General features: G+C 44.1%; 1 protein-coding gene across 1 annotated transcript in view; it reads left to right on the top strand.

The window, feature by feature from the left end:
• LOC136140335 (polycystin-1-like protein 2) overlaps window positions 1–15151 on the top strand; it is an 86164-nt gene that overhangs the window by 13442 nt on the left and 57571 nt on the right. The window contains 5 exon segments of the mRNA XM_065898405.1: window positions 6824–7053; window positions 9038–9268; window positions 9271–9441; window positions 11640–11717; window positions 14124–14173. Of these exon segments, the coding sequence (XP_065754477.1) occupies window positions 6824–7053; window positions 9038–9268; window positions 9271–9441; window positions 11640–11717; window positions 14124–14173 (760 nt within the window).

The raw sequence follows: 15151 nt of genomic DNA, 5'->3' as shown, positions 1-15151 counted from the left end.
CCCATAAGCACCTCTCCTAACCCTGAAACATCTCTGGTTCTACTCTGTGTGGGCTAGAGGTTCTGAATTCAGCCCTGTGGGTGCCTGCCATTCCCAGAAGGCCTGGGTGGGCTGGGGCAACCCGGGGACCAACCCGGTCCACAGTCCAAATCTGATCCTGTGAGTGCGGGTCTCAAACTCAGAAGTCCTCTGGGGTCTCAGGCATTGTGCCATGCCGCAAAATAAAATGTGTCCAGAGGCTGGGGTTCTTATCCTAGATACGATGTGAGACCCAGAGACGATCTCTGGGTTTCTATTTCCTTCCCTATCACATTTATATTGATGGCGATCTTAACTGTTTCACAGAGTAAAATGAGAAATTAAATATGAAGTTGCTTTGGAGAAAAAAAAGGTTTAAGTGATAGAAATACCCATGGCATTATTCTGCAGGTTTCTTCCCGTTTGCTACCATTTCATCGATAAAACAAGAAATGCTGGGGCTTCCCTGGCGGCGCAGTGGTTGAGAATCTGCCTGCCGATGCAGGGGACACGGGTTCGAGCCCTGGTCTGGGAGGATCCCACATGCCGCGGAGCAACTGGGCCCGTGAGCCACAACTGCTGAGCCTGCGCTTCTGGAGCCTGTGCTCCGCAACAAGAGAGGCTGCGATAGTGAGAGGCCCGCACACCGCGATGAAGAGTGGTCCCCGCGCGCTGCAACTAGTGAAAGCCCTCGCACAGAAACGAAGATCCAACACAGCCAAAAATAAATAAATTAAAAAAAAAAAAACAAGAAATGCTAAGTTACATAGTCTTTCAGCCCCCAAATTTTATACAAATTGCATTTGGCATAAGTCAAAATTGACTGACTGTAGCCCTGCTAAGTTCTTTAGTTACACAAGGACATTTCAGTAATATACAAATGTAGTTAAAAACTAGAGCAAATGGGACAAAATGCAAATATTTGTCCACTCTGGAGGTGAGTCCAAGGGTGTTTATCATATTACTCTCTGGAATTCTCTGTGTGATTAAATGTTTTCATAATCTAAGAGAAACAGCAATAAACAATGCTTTACATTTGCAAACCCTCTGGGCATTTGCTGTAAGTGAAAGCTACTGCATTTTCTTTTCTCTTTCGAAAGAAATAAATGGTGATACCCTCCACCATCACTCCAACCCGATAACCCAATTTTGTCTACTGTAAAGATCTGTTAGACCTTGAAACTACCCACTCACCTTCTGCTATCATTTTTATTAACATTGGGAGATATATTTCTGATGCTTTCTTATCAGCACTAGCAGCCTCAGAACTCAGTTTACAGTGTGAAAAATGGCATGAATTTTAAGTATACAGAAGTCACATACTTCGTGCAAACGTCACTATGCTTTTTTAAAATGTGTTTGTACGGACTCCTACTTTTGCTTAACTCCTCATTAGGCTAACAGGTGAATTTTTCAAATCGGACTCTGTCTCCACCCTAGATAAATCACATGAGCTAATGGATAGGATTCAACCTCAAATAGAAACAGCGTAAGAAGTCAAAGGATTTCTCCTTTAAAAGCTCCTTCTAGCCTTGCACTCCCCATGTCTTGTGTTCATTTGCATGGCAAGCTGTTTTGTTTCTCTGTTTGTCGTCGGAAACTTTCTACATTTCTGAAATTATATTATGTGCCTATAGACACAATTTGAATAAAGTGAAATTTGTCCAAGTCCAGCGTTGGGTAATTCAGCGCCACCTACTGACAGATCTGGGTATTGCCATAATTCTTGGGTCTTTATTTTGAGTCACCTCTGGACAGAGCTGAGTCTGGGGGACCTCTCATTAAATTGTATCATATTCACGTCAAGTATCAAAGCAGTGTATACAAACCAGTAAGTGATGGAATTTTGAAGTAATTTTTCAACTTTTTATTGAGGCATAAGATATGTATAGAAAACTGCACAAAAAGACACAGCTCAATTAATTTTTAGACAATAAACACATCCATGTAACCAGCACCTAGATCAAGAAACAAAACATGACCCAGTACCCAGAAATCCTCCACGGGCCACCCCCCCCAACAAGGATACTGATTTCTAACATCATCGACTACTGTGACCTGTGTTTGAAATTTTTATAAATAGAATCGTAAAGTATATTTTCTCTTGTGTCTTACTTCTGCTCAGTATGTTTTTGAGATTTATGCATATTGCTGTGTATAACTGTGATTTCTTCTTTCTCACTGCTGTATAACATTCTGTTGTATGAATATTCCTCAACTTATCCATTCTAGTGTTGATACGCATTGGGGTGGTTTCCCATTTGTACTATTACAACTTGTGCAACTGTGAACATTCTAGTACATGCCTTTTCATGCACATATGTACACATTTCTGTTGGGTTTATACCCAGGAGTGGAATTCCTGGGTCATAGGATCATTAAATTTAAGTTGTTGTCTCCATTGCTTTGTACTCCAAGCACAGCTTCTCTTTGTTGGCAGCAGTTACTAAACCACTTTGCACTCTTTTCTCTTGGGTGAGATCACTGGGTGACAAATCAAGAAAAATCCATTTCTCTGCTTTTTAGTCCTGGGCAATTTCAGTTGGTGCCAGAGTTTAGAGAATGGAATAAATTGCTTCTTCCAGACAGATTGCTGAAAAACAGGTAGGATTCAAGGCCATCTTCACATTTCTACAGTTAGTCTCCTTGTTCTGAAATCTACATGGTTTGATACTAATAATGGCCACTCCAACATTCTTTTGATTAGTGTTTGCTGTTACATCTTTCTTCCATCCTTTTACTTTTTTGTTGTTGTTGTTAACTGTTTTCTCAAAGTGATTATTTAAAAAAAAATTTTATTGGAGTATAGTTGTTTTACAATGTTGTATTAGTTTCTACTGTATAGCAAAGTGAATCAGCTATACGTATACATATATCCCCTCTTTTTTGTATTTCCTTCCCATTTAGGTCACCACAGAGCACTGAGTAGAGTCCCCTGTGCTATACGACCATCCTTTTACTCTTAACCTATCTATATTGTCATATTTAAAGCGGGCATCTTATAGACAGCATACAGTTGAGTCTTGGTTTTTTAAAATCTCATCTGGCACAATAATTGGTATGTTTAGATTGTTTACAATTAATGTAATTATTGATATAGTTAGATTTAGGTCTACTATTTTGTTATCTGTGTTCTGTTTGCACCCTCTGTTTATTTTCCCCCACTCCTCTCCTTTCTTCCCCTCTTTTGGATTATTTGAATATTTTCAGCATTCCATTTTAGCTTACCTATTGGCTTTTTTGGTTATTTTTCTTTGTATTACTTTTTAAATAGTTTCCTTGGGGATTACAATATACATATCTAACCTTTCACAATCTACTTAGAGTTAATATTTTCCACTTCAGGTAAAATGTTATGGCCTTACCAGCATATAGTTTCCTTTGCCTGCCATCTTTTATGTTATAATTGTCAGTTGTAGGATTTTTACATACATTGAAAAGCCCTTTCAACAGTCATACATATATTAAAGAACTTAAGGGGAGAAAAATAGGCTACATTTACCGAGATATTTACCTTTTCTTGCACTCTCCCTTCATTCCTGAAGTTTCGAGTTTCCCTCTGATATCATTTCCCTTCAGCTGGAAAAACTTCCTTCAAATTGCCTTTTTCATTTTTTTAAAAAATAAATTTGTTTATTTATTTATTTATTTATGGCTGTGTTGGGTCTTTGTAGCCGCACACGGGCTTTCTCTAGTTGTGGCGAGCAGGGGCTACTGTTCGTTGCAGTGCACGGGCTTCATCATTGCGGTGGCTTCTCTTGTTGTGGAGCATGGGCTCTAGGCACATGAGCTTCAGTAGTTGTGGCGCACGGGCTCAGTAGTTGTGCCTCATGGGCTCTAGAGCACAGGCTCAGTAGTTGCGTCACACGGGCTTAGATGCTCCACGGCATGTGGGATCTTCCTGGACCAGGGCTCGAACTGCACTGGCAGGCAGATTCTTAACCACTGAGCCACTGGGGAAGCCCAAGCATTTCTTTTAAAGTAGATTTTGCAGCAACAAAGTCTCTTACAGAATTTCTTCATTCCTGAGAATGTCTTTATTTTGATTTAATTCCTGGAAGATATTGTTGCTGGCTATAGAATTATGTGTTGACAGCTCTTTTCTTTCAGCACTTTGAAGATGTCATTCACTGTCTCTGACCTCCAGTTTCCAAAGAAATCTACAGTCATTCAAATCACTGTTTTCTCTACATGTAGTGTATCACTTTTTTTTCAGACTGATCTCAAGATTTTTTTTATCTTCAATTTTCAGCACTTCACTATATGTGTGGGCAAGGTTTTCTTTAAGGTTTTTTTTGTTTTGTTTTTGTTTGTTTGTTTTTTACATTTGGGGTTTCACAGAACTTCTTGAATCTTTAAATTTATGTGCTTTGTCAAATCTGGAAAGTTTTCAGCCATTATTTCTTCAAATATATTTTTCTACAGCAACCTCTTTCTTCTCTCTGGTGCTCCAATAACACAAATGTTTTATCTTTAGATATTGTTACACAGATTGCTGACATTCTGCTCATTTTAAAAATTTTTAATATTTTTTTCTCTATGTTCTTTAGATTGGATAATTTCTCTTGCTCTGTCTTCAAGCTCACCGACTTTTCCCTCTGCCATCTCAATTCTGCTATTGCATCCAACCAATGAATCTTTTATTTCAGACATTGTGTTATTAATTTCTAAAATTTCCCCTTGGCTCTTGTTAATAGTTTTGGCTTCTCTGCTGAGAATGTCTAGCTTTCCATTCATTTCAAGAGAGTTTCCTTTTACTTCATGGAGCATAGTTATAATAGTTGGGTTAAAGTCTTTGACATTTTAATATCTGAGTTACCTCAGGGTTGACATCTACTGATTATGTTTTCCCTTGAAATTTGGCCACATTTTCCTGGTTCTTTGTGTATCAGGCAATTCTGGATTATATTCTGAACATTTTAGGTAGTAGGTTCTGACACTCTGGGTCCTTTTAAGAATATTCTGGAAAATGTTAATTTTTTCTTGTCTGTTTGTTTTGTTTTAGCAGGCAACCAACCCAGTTAGGTTCAGACCACACATTCTGACTTGCCTTCTGTGAGCAGTGGTTCCCATTCCAGTTCAGTTTCCAAAACCGTCAGGGTCTGTTCCATTCATGTGCCACTTGGGGTGCTGGTTTACGCTGTACTTTAGTCCAAGAGGCCTTTGCTATATTTCTTTGGGTCTGTTCTGCACATGTGCAGTTTCTGGGTGAACTCATGATTCATGCTGGGCCATACACAAAATTAGGGAATCATCTTCTCTGCATCTCTCCTTTTCAGGACTTGCCCCACAATCTCCAGCTCCCACAGGCCCCTTTCCATGGATCCTCTGGATAGAAAGATTAGTTTTCTCTTAGGGATTTTGGGGTCTGCATCACCCCACACAGTCAGTGAGGCTCCAAGAGAGAGGACAGCCTGGGGTAGGTACAGGAGAGAAAAAAAAAAGACTAACACAAAACAAAAGTGGGTATTTCCTCTGTAGTCTCAGACTCACTGGGGCCCTTTTTCTGGTTCTCTGGCTAAACAGAGGGTGTTTCTCTCGGGGTTTTTGTTTTCTTTACTCACTGTGCAGTACCATGACCCAGACTAGCCTCGGGACAAAGTCAAGAGATAAAGGAGATTAAACAAACAAACAAACAACAACAACAACAAAAAACCCCCCACAAAAAAAAACCCAGAAAGAAAACAGGAAACTCCCGTCTTTATGGATGATAAAACTTCTTAAAGTTTTGACTTTCACCCGCAACCTGCCTACTGTTTTTTACTTTTCAGGGTCCTTGGGTAGTTTCTTTTTGTGTTCTGCCCAGGTTTTTAGTTGTGATTAATGGAAGAAATAGGCTATAGTGGGCTAACTCCATCTTGGCCGGCACCAAGAATCAGGTTACTGTTCTCCAAGCTTTATCACAACTGTATCCATTTGTTAACTATTTCTCAAGCCCTCACTATGTGCTAGGCTCTGTGCTAGATGCCAGGTATAAAGGGAGAACTAGACAGACACTGTCTGCGCTGACAGCCCCACAGGGAAGCATGACAGTAAATAAGCGAGCACAAAAGGGATGAGTGTCACCTAGGAGAAGCAGCAAAGCTATGGCAGTTATAAAAGAATCTAAGAAGACACCCCTGAGGAGGTGATGTTTAAGCTGAGAACTGAAGGAAGAGCAAGCGTATGAGCAAAGGGATGGGCAAGAGGCTTCCCTGTAAAGAGCACTTCTGGGCCTTGGGGTGGGGAAGAAGTGACATGTTCTATGAACTGGAAAGAGGCCTGAGCTACCAGTATACTTACAGAAGGGGAGTGTGGCAGGAGCTGAGGAGGAGGACAGGAGGGGAGGTCACATGAATCTTCTGGGGCCATTTGAGAGATTTTAAATTAGTCCCCTTGGGAAAATGAGAAGCAAAACATACTCACAATTTTGATATGTTTGGACTCATCCCATTTTACAAATGGGGAAAACAAGGCTCAGAAAGGTAGGCTGGGGCATAGTATTTTACAGATGAAGCAAGAAGGCCCAGAGAGGGGGTGTATATGAGCCACAGAGGGAGAAAATGGCAGACAACAGACTTGCAGCCAAGCATTCGACTCCCTAATTAGTCAGAGCTATTTCTTCCATTTCTCACCTGCTCCAGGAGTCTCAGTGTAACCTTCACAAACACAGAGAGCGTGGCTTGGTCGTGTACCACCTTTTTCTTCATTGTTTTTTATCTTTGCAGAGCGGGGGAGATGTATGGTGGGAGTGCACACATGCACACATGTGAATGCGCGTGTGTGTGAGCCCAACACTGGTAATGTTTCTGACCGTTGTTGGCAGTTTGTCCAGCAGCGTTTTCCACCAGTTCACAGCCCCTGGGGAATTCACTGTGTTTGTCGAGTGTACAACCAGCCAGTGGAACGTGATAGCTCAGAAGCAAGTGACGATGTGAGACAAGATGGAGAGGCTCTGTGTGACTGGGTGTTCTGGCCTGTCCACATCAGGAACCAGCCCTCTCTGCTGGGCAGTCTTCAGGGACCCTCTGTGGATTCAGGTGGAGCTTGATGGAGGTGAGTTTGCAGAAATGGTCAAGGTCAAGGCAGCCTTGATTTGCCCCCAATCTATCCATCTAGCTCCCAGGCTTCAATAAATACTAACAGCAAACACTTATGGAATTAGTTTCTTAGCCACTCATTTATTTAGTACCTAGGGTATACCAGGAACTGGTCTAAGTGCTTATATAGTAGCCCACCCAATACATTTTACGGAGGAAGAAATGGAAGGAAGGTTGAGAAATTTGGCCAAAGTCGCAAGGCTAGTAAGCTAGTGAGAGCAACCATCCTTCTGAAGACCATTTGCATGCCTCTAGTCCCATCACAAGACTTGAACTTCCAAGCCATTCCCTGTTGGGGGAATGTGAATCTCATCACAGCCAGCATCGACCAGCTTGACACAATCACATTGCCCCCAGTTAGGGCTGGTAATCAACTACAGCAGCTGTTATGGCTGGTGTCCGTGCTGATTGCTCACAGTTTCTCTTCTGATTGGCCACAGAGGCCATTCTGATTGGCCACAGAGGCCATTCTGATTGGCCATCATGTCCATTTTGATCAGTCAACGTATCCATTCTGATTTGTCATGGCATCTATTCTGATTGGTCATAGCAATATTTCTCATTGGTCACAACGTCCATTCTAATTGGTCACAGCATCCATTCCGATTGGTCACAGTGTCCATTCTGATTTGTCAGAACATCATTCTACTTAGCTGGTGCCCATGCAGTTTCAGTTGTTAAATATTTTGAATATCACCCCTTCTGTCAATAGACTCTCCCATCCTCACCGAAGGCAGTATCTTTCCTCAAGGCACAGGTCCAGTCTGAGATCTGGACAGAGACCTGTTGATATAAACTGAGTGGCACAGAGCTGTGGAGGTAAGGACATGTCTCAGTCCAACCTCATACCACCCAGAGCCTCACTCAGAGCAGTAACTTCATGGATCTATAACGGGACTTTAAACACCGTGCTTGGGGCTCCTTTCTGTTCTGGTGTGCTTGTTGGCTGAAGATAGCTTGCTAGGTGCACCTGGAAAAACTTAAGATAATCTTTTTTCATTCTACAAATATAATTGAGTGATTACTCTTTGTCAGGTATGGGGGGGAGGCAGCAATAAACATGGAAGTCAGGGTTCCTGTTCTCAGAGGGCTTACGTCAACACCATCAGCAGCAACCGTAGCATCACTCAAACAAGAAATATACTAGCTTGGTTTCTATTGGAAAGAATCCTAATTTAGTGGTTTAAATCATATTTTTTAAGAGTCAACCACAATATTTAGCATCCAGTGAGGATAACCAGCCCCAGTCTGTAAGGGAGCCCCACCTTAATGTGAACAGGCTGAGTTCTCTCGTTGGGCAGGGTTTCAGGCAGTTAGTCATGGAGATGGAAAGGGCTTCACTGCTTCGACTCAAGACAAGACTGGAGGCTAATTCTCATGCATAAAAACCAGCCACACCCTTAAGAGATGCTACCTTTTGAGCCTTCCTCGCCACAAGGATATCTCTATCAACAAAATGTTCTGAGGTTTTTACTACAAACTTTTAAGTTTACGGTAACACATGCATAGTATGAATAATTAGAGGGACTTCCCTGGTGTCCAGTGGTTAAGACTCCGCGCTCCCAATGCAGGGGGCCCGGGTTTGATCCCTCATCAGGGAACTAGATCCTGCATGCTGCAACTAAGAACCCACACGTGGCAACGAAGATCTTGTGTGCTGCAATTAAGACCCGGCGCAGCCAAATAAATAAAATTAAATAAATAAAATAATTAGAATATGCAGGTGAGCAGAGAGGGCCCTGAAAGAAAAATCACTCATGAACCCAATACTCAGAGATAATCCGTTTTAATATTTGGGTGGGGAGGATATATCCTTACATATGTCTTTATATCCATATCTATGTCTATATGTGGAATCTGACTTTACAACTGGAGTCTGAACTACCTCAGTATAATCTACTGCATGACTGACATTCTTAAATGTGTCTTACTCCACCTAGGAACAGGGGTGACTTACACTGTGCTGTCAGGTAACACAACCCTGGATGAGTTCACCATGCAGAGGGGCCCGCTCCCCTACAGTGTGACCCTGGATGGAGCAGTCCAGCAACGGATGGGCCCAGGGATGCACCACTTGGAGATCTGAGCCACCAGCAACACCACCACCTCTGCCCCCTCCAGAAACATCACCATCCACTTCGTGGAGCCCCTGTCAGGCCTGCAGGCCTCCTGGGCTCTGGCAACTTGGAGCTTGGACAGGACCTACTGGTCAATGTCTCGGCGGCTCACGGTATCCCGGAGAGGCTGAACTTTGAGGTGGCAGGACTCAATGCAACCTTCTCCCATGAGAAAGAGAGCCTTGGGGGGCCATTTGGGACTTACCACGTGGCAGTTCCTCTTGAAGGTACTTGGAGTTTGTGGCTCCCCTTCCAAACCTCCCTCCTCTTCCCTTCCTGACTTGGTGTCCAGGGTTCTGCCAGCCAGTTTTTCAGTGTGTCCCAGACAAAAAGAAGGTTCACAGCATCCAGCCTGGGTCACAAAATAAGGAAGAGACAGATATTACTTGCAGTTATAGAACTTATAGTCACAGGGATTCTCAACTTTGGCACTTCTGACATTTGGGACCAGATAATTCTTTGTTGTGGGGACCGTCCCGTCCACTGTAGGATGTTTAGCAGCATCCCTGGCCTCGACCCACTGGGTGCCAGTAGCCCCAGCCCCCAAGTCATGACAACTACAGATGTCTCCAGACATTGCCAACTGTGCCCTGGGGAGCAAAATCACCCCCACTGAGAATCACTGGAAGAGAGCGGGAGTACTTGGATTTCTTCCATCATTTCTAGAGGAGAATGTGTTTTGGGAAACTGCAGTCCACGCCCTGCGGGGGAGAGATGGGTAAAAACTAAAGGGTGGGAGAGAGAGGAACAAGAGAGGAGGTATCAGGAGGCTGCCTGGAATAGAGATAGGGCAGCAGACCGGCTGGCACCAGCCAGGGCAGGAGGCCACAGCTGACGTGCATTTAATCTGGAAAGAACAGAGTGTCTCTGAAGGCAGTGCGGTGAGGTCAGCAGGCAGGAAAGTGATGAAGGTGGCAGAGTCTCCAGCCCACCCAGGTCCGCTACCCTGGACCTCAGGGGTGTGTGAGAAAGGGGGTAATGATGTGCAGGTATGGGCTACCATGCCCTCAGCAAGGGATGTGGCAAAAGAGATGGCAGAAGGAACGACAGAGTCAAGAAGAGAAACATCGCAATTTTGCCAGGTACCAAAGGTACAGTTTGGAACAGGAAGAATCTGGAAATGAAATGGAACGACAATGGCAAATATAATAAAGAGGCTGTAATTCAAATGCAAATTAATTTTTGTCTCCTATAAAAGCTACTTGGTAGGAGATAAGAGATAAAATCTCCATACACCCTCTGTGACTTTGGGGCTCTCTCTTAGATGATAAGCAGTCTTCTCCTCCCCATGAGAAAAACAGACTGGATACCTCCAGGGATGAAGGGAGTGAGGGGGGAAGGAAAGGGAACCAGGTAGGACAGGAAGGTGCTCACTTGGTGGCGCTGGCCTTGCTCTCACCGCCCAGCAGATGTTTGCAGCCGCCTCTCGTAGGAGCTTCTATGGGCTCTTGAGGCTCATAGACAACTGACAACTACAGATGTCAGACAACTACAACTACTGAGAATAGACAACTACAAGTACTGAGAATAAGAATTCACTCAGTCCGGGGCTCTCCTGTCACCAACAGGGTCCCTTTCTCTGTTCTCCTCGTTCTCTCTAGCCTCTCCACCACCTCCCCGCCGCCAAGGCTAACATCGGGTCTTTAGAAAATTCTCACCCAGTCCTCGGCTGCTTCCAGCCAACTGTAGTCATTTCCCAAATGCAGAAATGCTGCCTTTCCTCTCTCCCCTTCCCTCTCCTCCACCCGTCATAGATCATTTCAAGGGCATGAGTAAGGAACCTGTCCATGGGGGTTCCCAGCCTCAAAGAACACATACCCAGCTCACCAAGGGCCCTCTCTGAAGACCTTCTCTCCAGGCTTGAGAAGAGAAGGTAGCACCCACCACCTCTTCCCCATGAGGGAGGCAGGGGGGCGGGGATACTCATGTAGCAGCGGCTCTCTCCAAGTCTTCTGACAAATCCTCCTCTCCCCTCCCCACTCTCTCGACCCTTTTAAAACCGTGTCATGGGCCTCCTTCTGCTGGAATCTCCTCTCTCATCTGGCAAATGAGCACCTGCTCATCCTTTGAACTTCAGCTCTAGCCCCTGCCCCACCTCATTAACCATTTCTTTCTCCCCCAAGGTAGAAGCAGACCCCCAACCCCATACCCACACTGCCTTCCATGCCGATTCCCACACTGGAGTGTCCCACATGCCTACTAGACCATAAGGCCTTGAGGACAAGGACCATGTTTCATTCATCTCTGTGTCCCCAGAGCCTTGCACCATGCCTGGCATACATCAGGGATACATTAAATTCTTTGATGATGAAAGAGTCAGATACTGCCATCAGAGGACTGGAGAAGCACAGGCTGGGAGAACTGTCTCAGAGCAAGTTAAACAATTTATTACAATGCCCATAATTCTCCACCCTTTGCATTGCAGGCACCTTTCTGGTCACTGTGCTGGTGCGGAACGCCTTCTCAAACTTGAGTTTGAAAATTGGAAGCATCACTGTCACAGGTAAGAATTTTCTGCAAGGGGGTATAAAACTTGTGACCAGGAGTTTAGGGCATTGCACTTCCTCGGGAATCTAGTGAGGGGGCCCTCAAAACAGAGCTTTGAATGCTTATTTTGTTTCACAGATATTAAGAATTCTCTGGTTACTCTACATAGGCAATAATGTAAGCAACAGAACATCCAACCATTGATACAGAATTCTAAAACATTCAAATTTGTATTCGTTACACTGCTTTAGGCTTCAAATAATAGAAAGCCCAACATAAGTGGCTTTAAGTTCAAGTCTTATTATCTTACATAACTAAGAAGTTAGTTCCAAGGTTGGTTCAGTGGCTCAGTGTCACCAGCGAGGACCCAGGCTCAGTCTGTCATTCTGCTCTGCCATCCTCAGAGCTTTCGCTTGGTCCTTAGGCTTGTGTCTCATGCAATCAAGATGGCTGCCGCAGTTCCAGACATCACCTGTCAACCCAGCATTATCCAGCAGCAGCAGAAACCCATGTCCCCCTGTGCATCTCTTTATATTAGGGAAAAAAATCTTTCCCACTAGTCCCCAGCAATCTTCCCTTTAGGTACCATTGGCCAAAGTTGGGTCAGGTGCCCAGCTGTAAGGGATGCTGGGAATCCAGCATTTTTAGGCTCTGTGGGAGAAGATGGATTCTGACAGCCAAGAGGAAGAGCAGGGTATTGGCTGTTGGTAGGCAGCCAATAGTAGATGTCACTGTCTTTAAATTCACCTTGACTGTGTTTGCCCGGACTTTTGAGTAGCAAGAGAAAGAAAAGCAGTTCAAAATGGCTCAAGCCAAAGGAAATTTTATCAACTCAGAAAATAAAAGTCCAGGGTTTAGGCACAGCAGGATCCAGCCACTCAGTGTCTTCGGAAATCTGCCTCTCTCCATCTCTTTGTTCTATGTTGGCTTCAGTCCGACTCCCTCTTCCCAAGTAGTAGCAAGATGGCTGCAGGCTTCAGTCCTTAACCCCAGAGGAGAAAGAGCATCTCTGTGTTGATATTTTCAGAACAAGTCCTGAGGCTGCCTCTCACTTGTCTAAGCTTGGTTCATGGTCCCTCCTAGACCTGTTGCTGAGACCAGAGGGGAGTGGTACTCAGGGCAGACCAGGATCACACGTCCACCCCGGAACATGACGTAGGATCAGATTCACCCAAAGGACTGAGGGTGGGGAGGGATGGTTCCCCAGGGAAAATATCATCTGTAAGTGCCATTATCAAAAGAAGGGGGCGGGGATGCCTGGACGGGGGAAGAAAATATGAGATGTCCGTTCTACTTACTGTCCACAGTCCTCCTAGGAGTTTCCACGTATGGAATTTGAGGTCCAGGGAGGTTAATTGACTTTGCAAAAGTCACTCAGCTAATTCATGGCAGGATCAGGGTAGCAACAATTTCTCTGGATTTCTTCATTCAGGGTTATTGGACCATCTTCCTTCTTACGGTTAAGAAAGATCTCTGTGTCTGGCATTTTAGCTTTGTTTTGTATGATTTTACAGACCTTCAAACTTATCATTGTGAGAATAAGAATTCACTGACAGGGAATTCTTTAAAGATCAGTAATACCCTGATCTTAAAACCTCCAAGTCACCAGGGCCTAGTCAATCACATGGAATGACCAACCCTAAGTGCTTAACTTAATCAGGACACTTTAATTAGCTATTAATCAAACTCACATTTCAATATCTTCAGAGCATATCAGCTGAGAGTACCTTTTCCATTTTTTTTAACTTGACACACTCATATTCTTTACAGATGAATAGATGACAAAGCGCTAATATATACAGCACAGCATTCGGTCCTCCTGGAGCTTTGAGAAATAAGGGCTGCCTTCAGCCTTCTTTACGGATGAGGCACCTAAGACTCAGAAAGAGTAACTAACCTGTCGAGGTTTGCACAGCCATTAAGACACCAGTGAATGGATCCAGAAACACACCATGGCGTGCTGAGTCCAGCTCCTACCAGCCTGCCAGAGCTGGTTGTGCCCATCTCTCCCACTATGCATTCAGTGAGGTCACCTTGGTATCCTGAAATCTGCCTGTATGGGAACATTTGCACCACAGAAAATAGCATATGAGATGAGGGCTCCGCACCCTCACCCTTCAACTGGCAGGTAAACATTAATGGCGAACAGCTGCAAGTCTGACCTTAATCTTGTTCTACCGGCCACTGGCAGCTGTCCGCCTCTTTCTTACCTGCCAAAGAGGTGTCTATAGCCCAGCTGTGAACATGACGGTTTTGCTTTTGACCCATTTCCTACAACCTGAATATTCTCTGCGTGTCCCTAAACCATTTCCAAAGACAGGCAGATACTCCCAGGGCATCCTCAGTGTACGCTCTGACTCTGCCCTTTGGCGACCTTATAAACACCACCAACGTCTGACACCCATCCCCACTGTGTTCATAGCTCCTTTCAGTCTCCAAGAACCACCTGGAACAAAGGCTCAGGAAAAGAATGTGAGTATTTTTTTTAAAACACTTAACCTCACAAGAAAAAGATGTCTAAGTACTCTGTTTTAGTTTTGAATTTGGGCTTTTTGGGGCTAACAGCAGAGCACTAGCAATCACTGAGGCTTCTTCTGTTTAAAAAGAAACCCAGAGGGATTGAAATCAAATGAAGCACGCCCTCTAACCACAACAGCAGCATGTTATAAATCAATAAGAAGTTATCTAGGATACGTAGATATCTCTCAGACATCTTGGAAATTAAACAGCACACGTCTTAAAAAAAAGATCAATGGGTCAAACGAAAAAATCACAAGGATATTTTAAAATATTTTAAGTGATAATGACAATACAACCTATCCAAATTTCTGGGATACAGCTAAGGCAGTGCTCGGATGGAAATTCATGGCTTTTAATGCTTCTATGAGAAAAAAGGCCCAGGTCTTTTGGTATTTATAGCAGGACTAAGTCTTTGACTCCTTGCTGTTGACATTGCTCACGCATGCATTTATTCAATGACAAGATTTATTGTGCCTCCACAATGTTCAAGGATTGGTATTAGGGGCTGGGGAAACAATGGTGAATAAACAGGTGGGGTCCCTGCCTTCAGGAAGCTTAGTGGGTGAGACTAACTCACAAGTTAGCATATAATTAAGAACTGTGATGCGTCTAACTAGAACCAATACAGTAGAGTGACAGCAACTAACAGAGGGTGGACTAGCAAATGTGATCAGACACGGGCTCTTGAGAGGTAACATTTAAGTGGGGACCTGAAGATAGGACAGTCAGCCATCCTGGAAGCAGAACACGAGCTGTCTAGGTATGTAGATGAGAAGGCCCTGAGGCCTGTTGTTGGAGGCGGGGAGGATGTAGGAGATTATAGAGACGGACAGAGGCCAAATCACATGGGGTCTCAGGTGCCAAGGCAAGGGGGTTGAGTTTTATTCTCAAACCAGAGAGACCCCTGGGGACTGAGTTCTGCCACAGCCT

This window comes from Phocoena phocoena, chromosome 20, assembly GCF_963924675.1.
Source record: "Phocoena phocoena chromosome 20, mPhoPho1.1, whole genome shotgun sequence".
Taxonomy (NCBI): Eukaryota; Metazoa; Chordata; class Mammalia; order Artiodactyla; family Phocoenidae; genus Phocoena; species Phocoena phocoena.
Note: the sequence above shows the minus strand (reverse complement) of the source record. Positions and strands in the feature narration are given on the sequence as shown.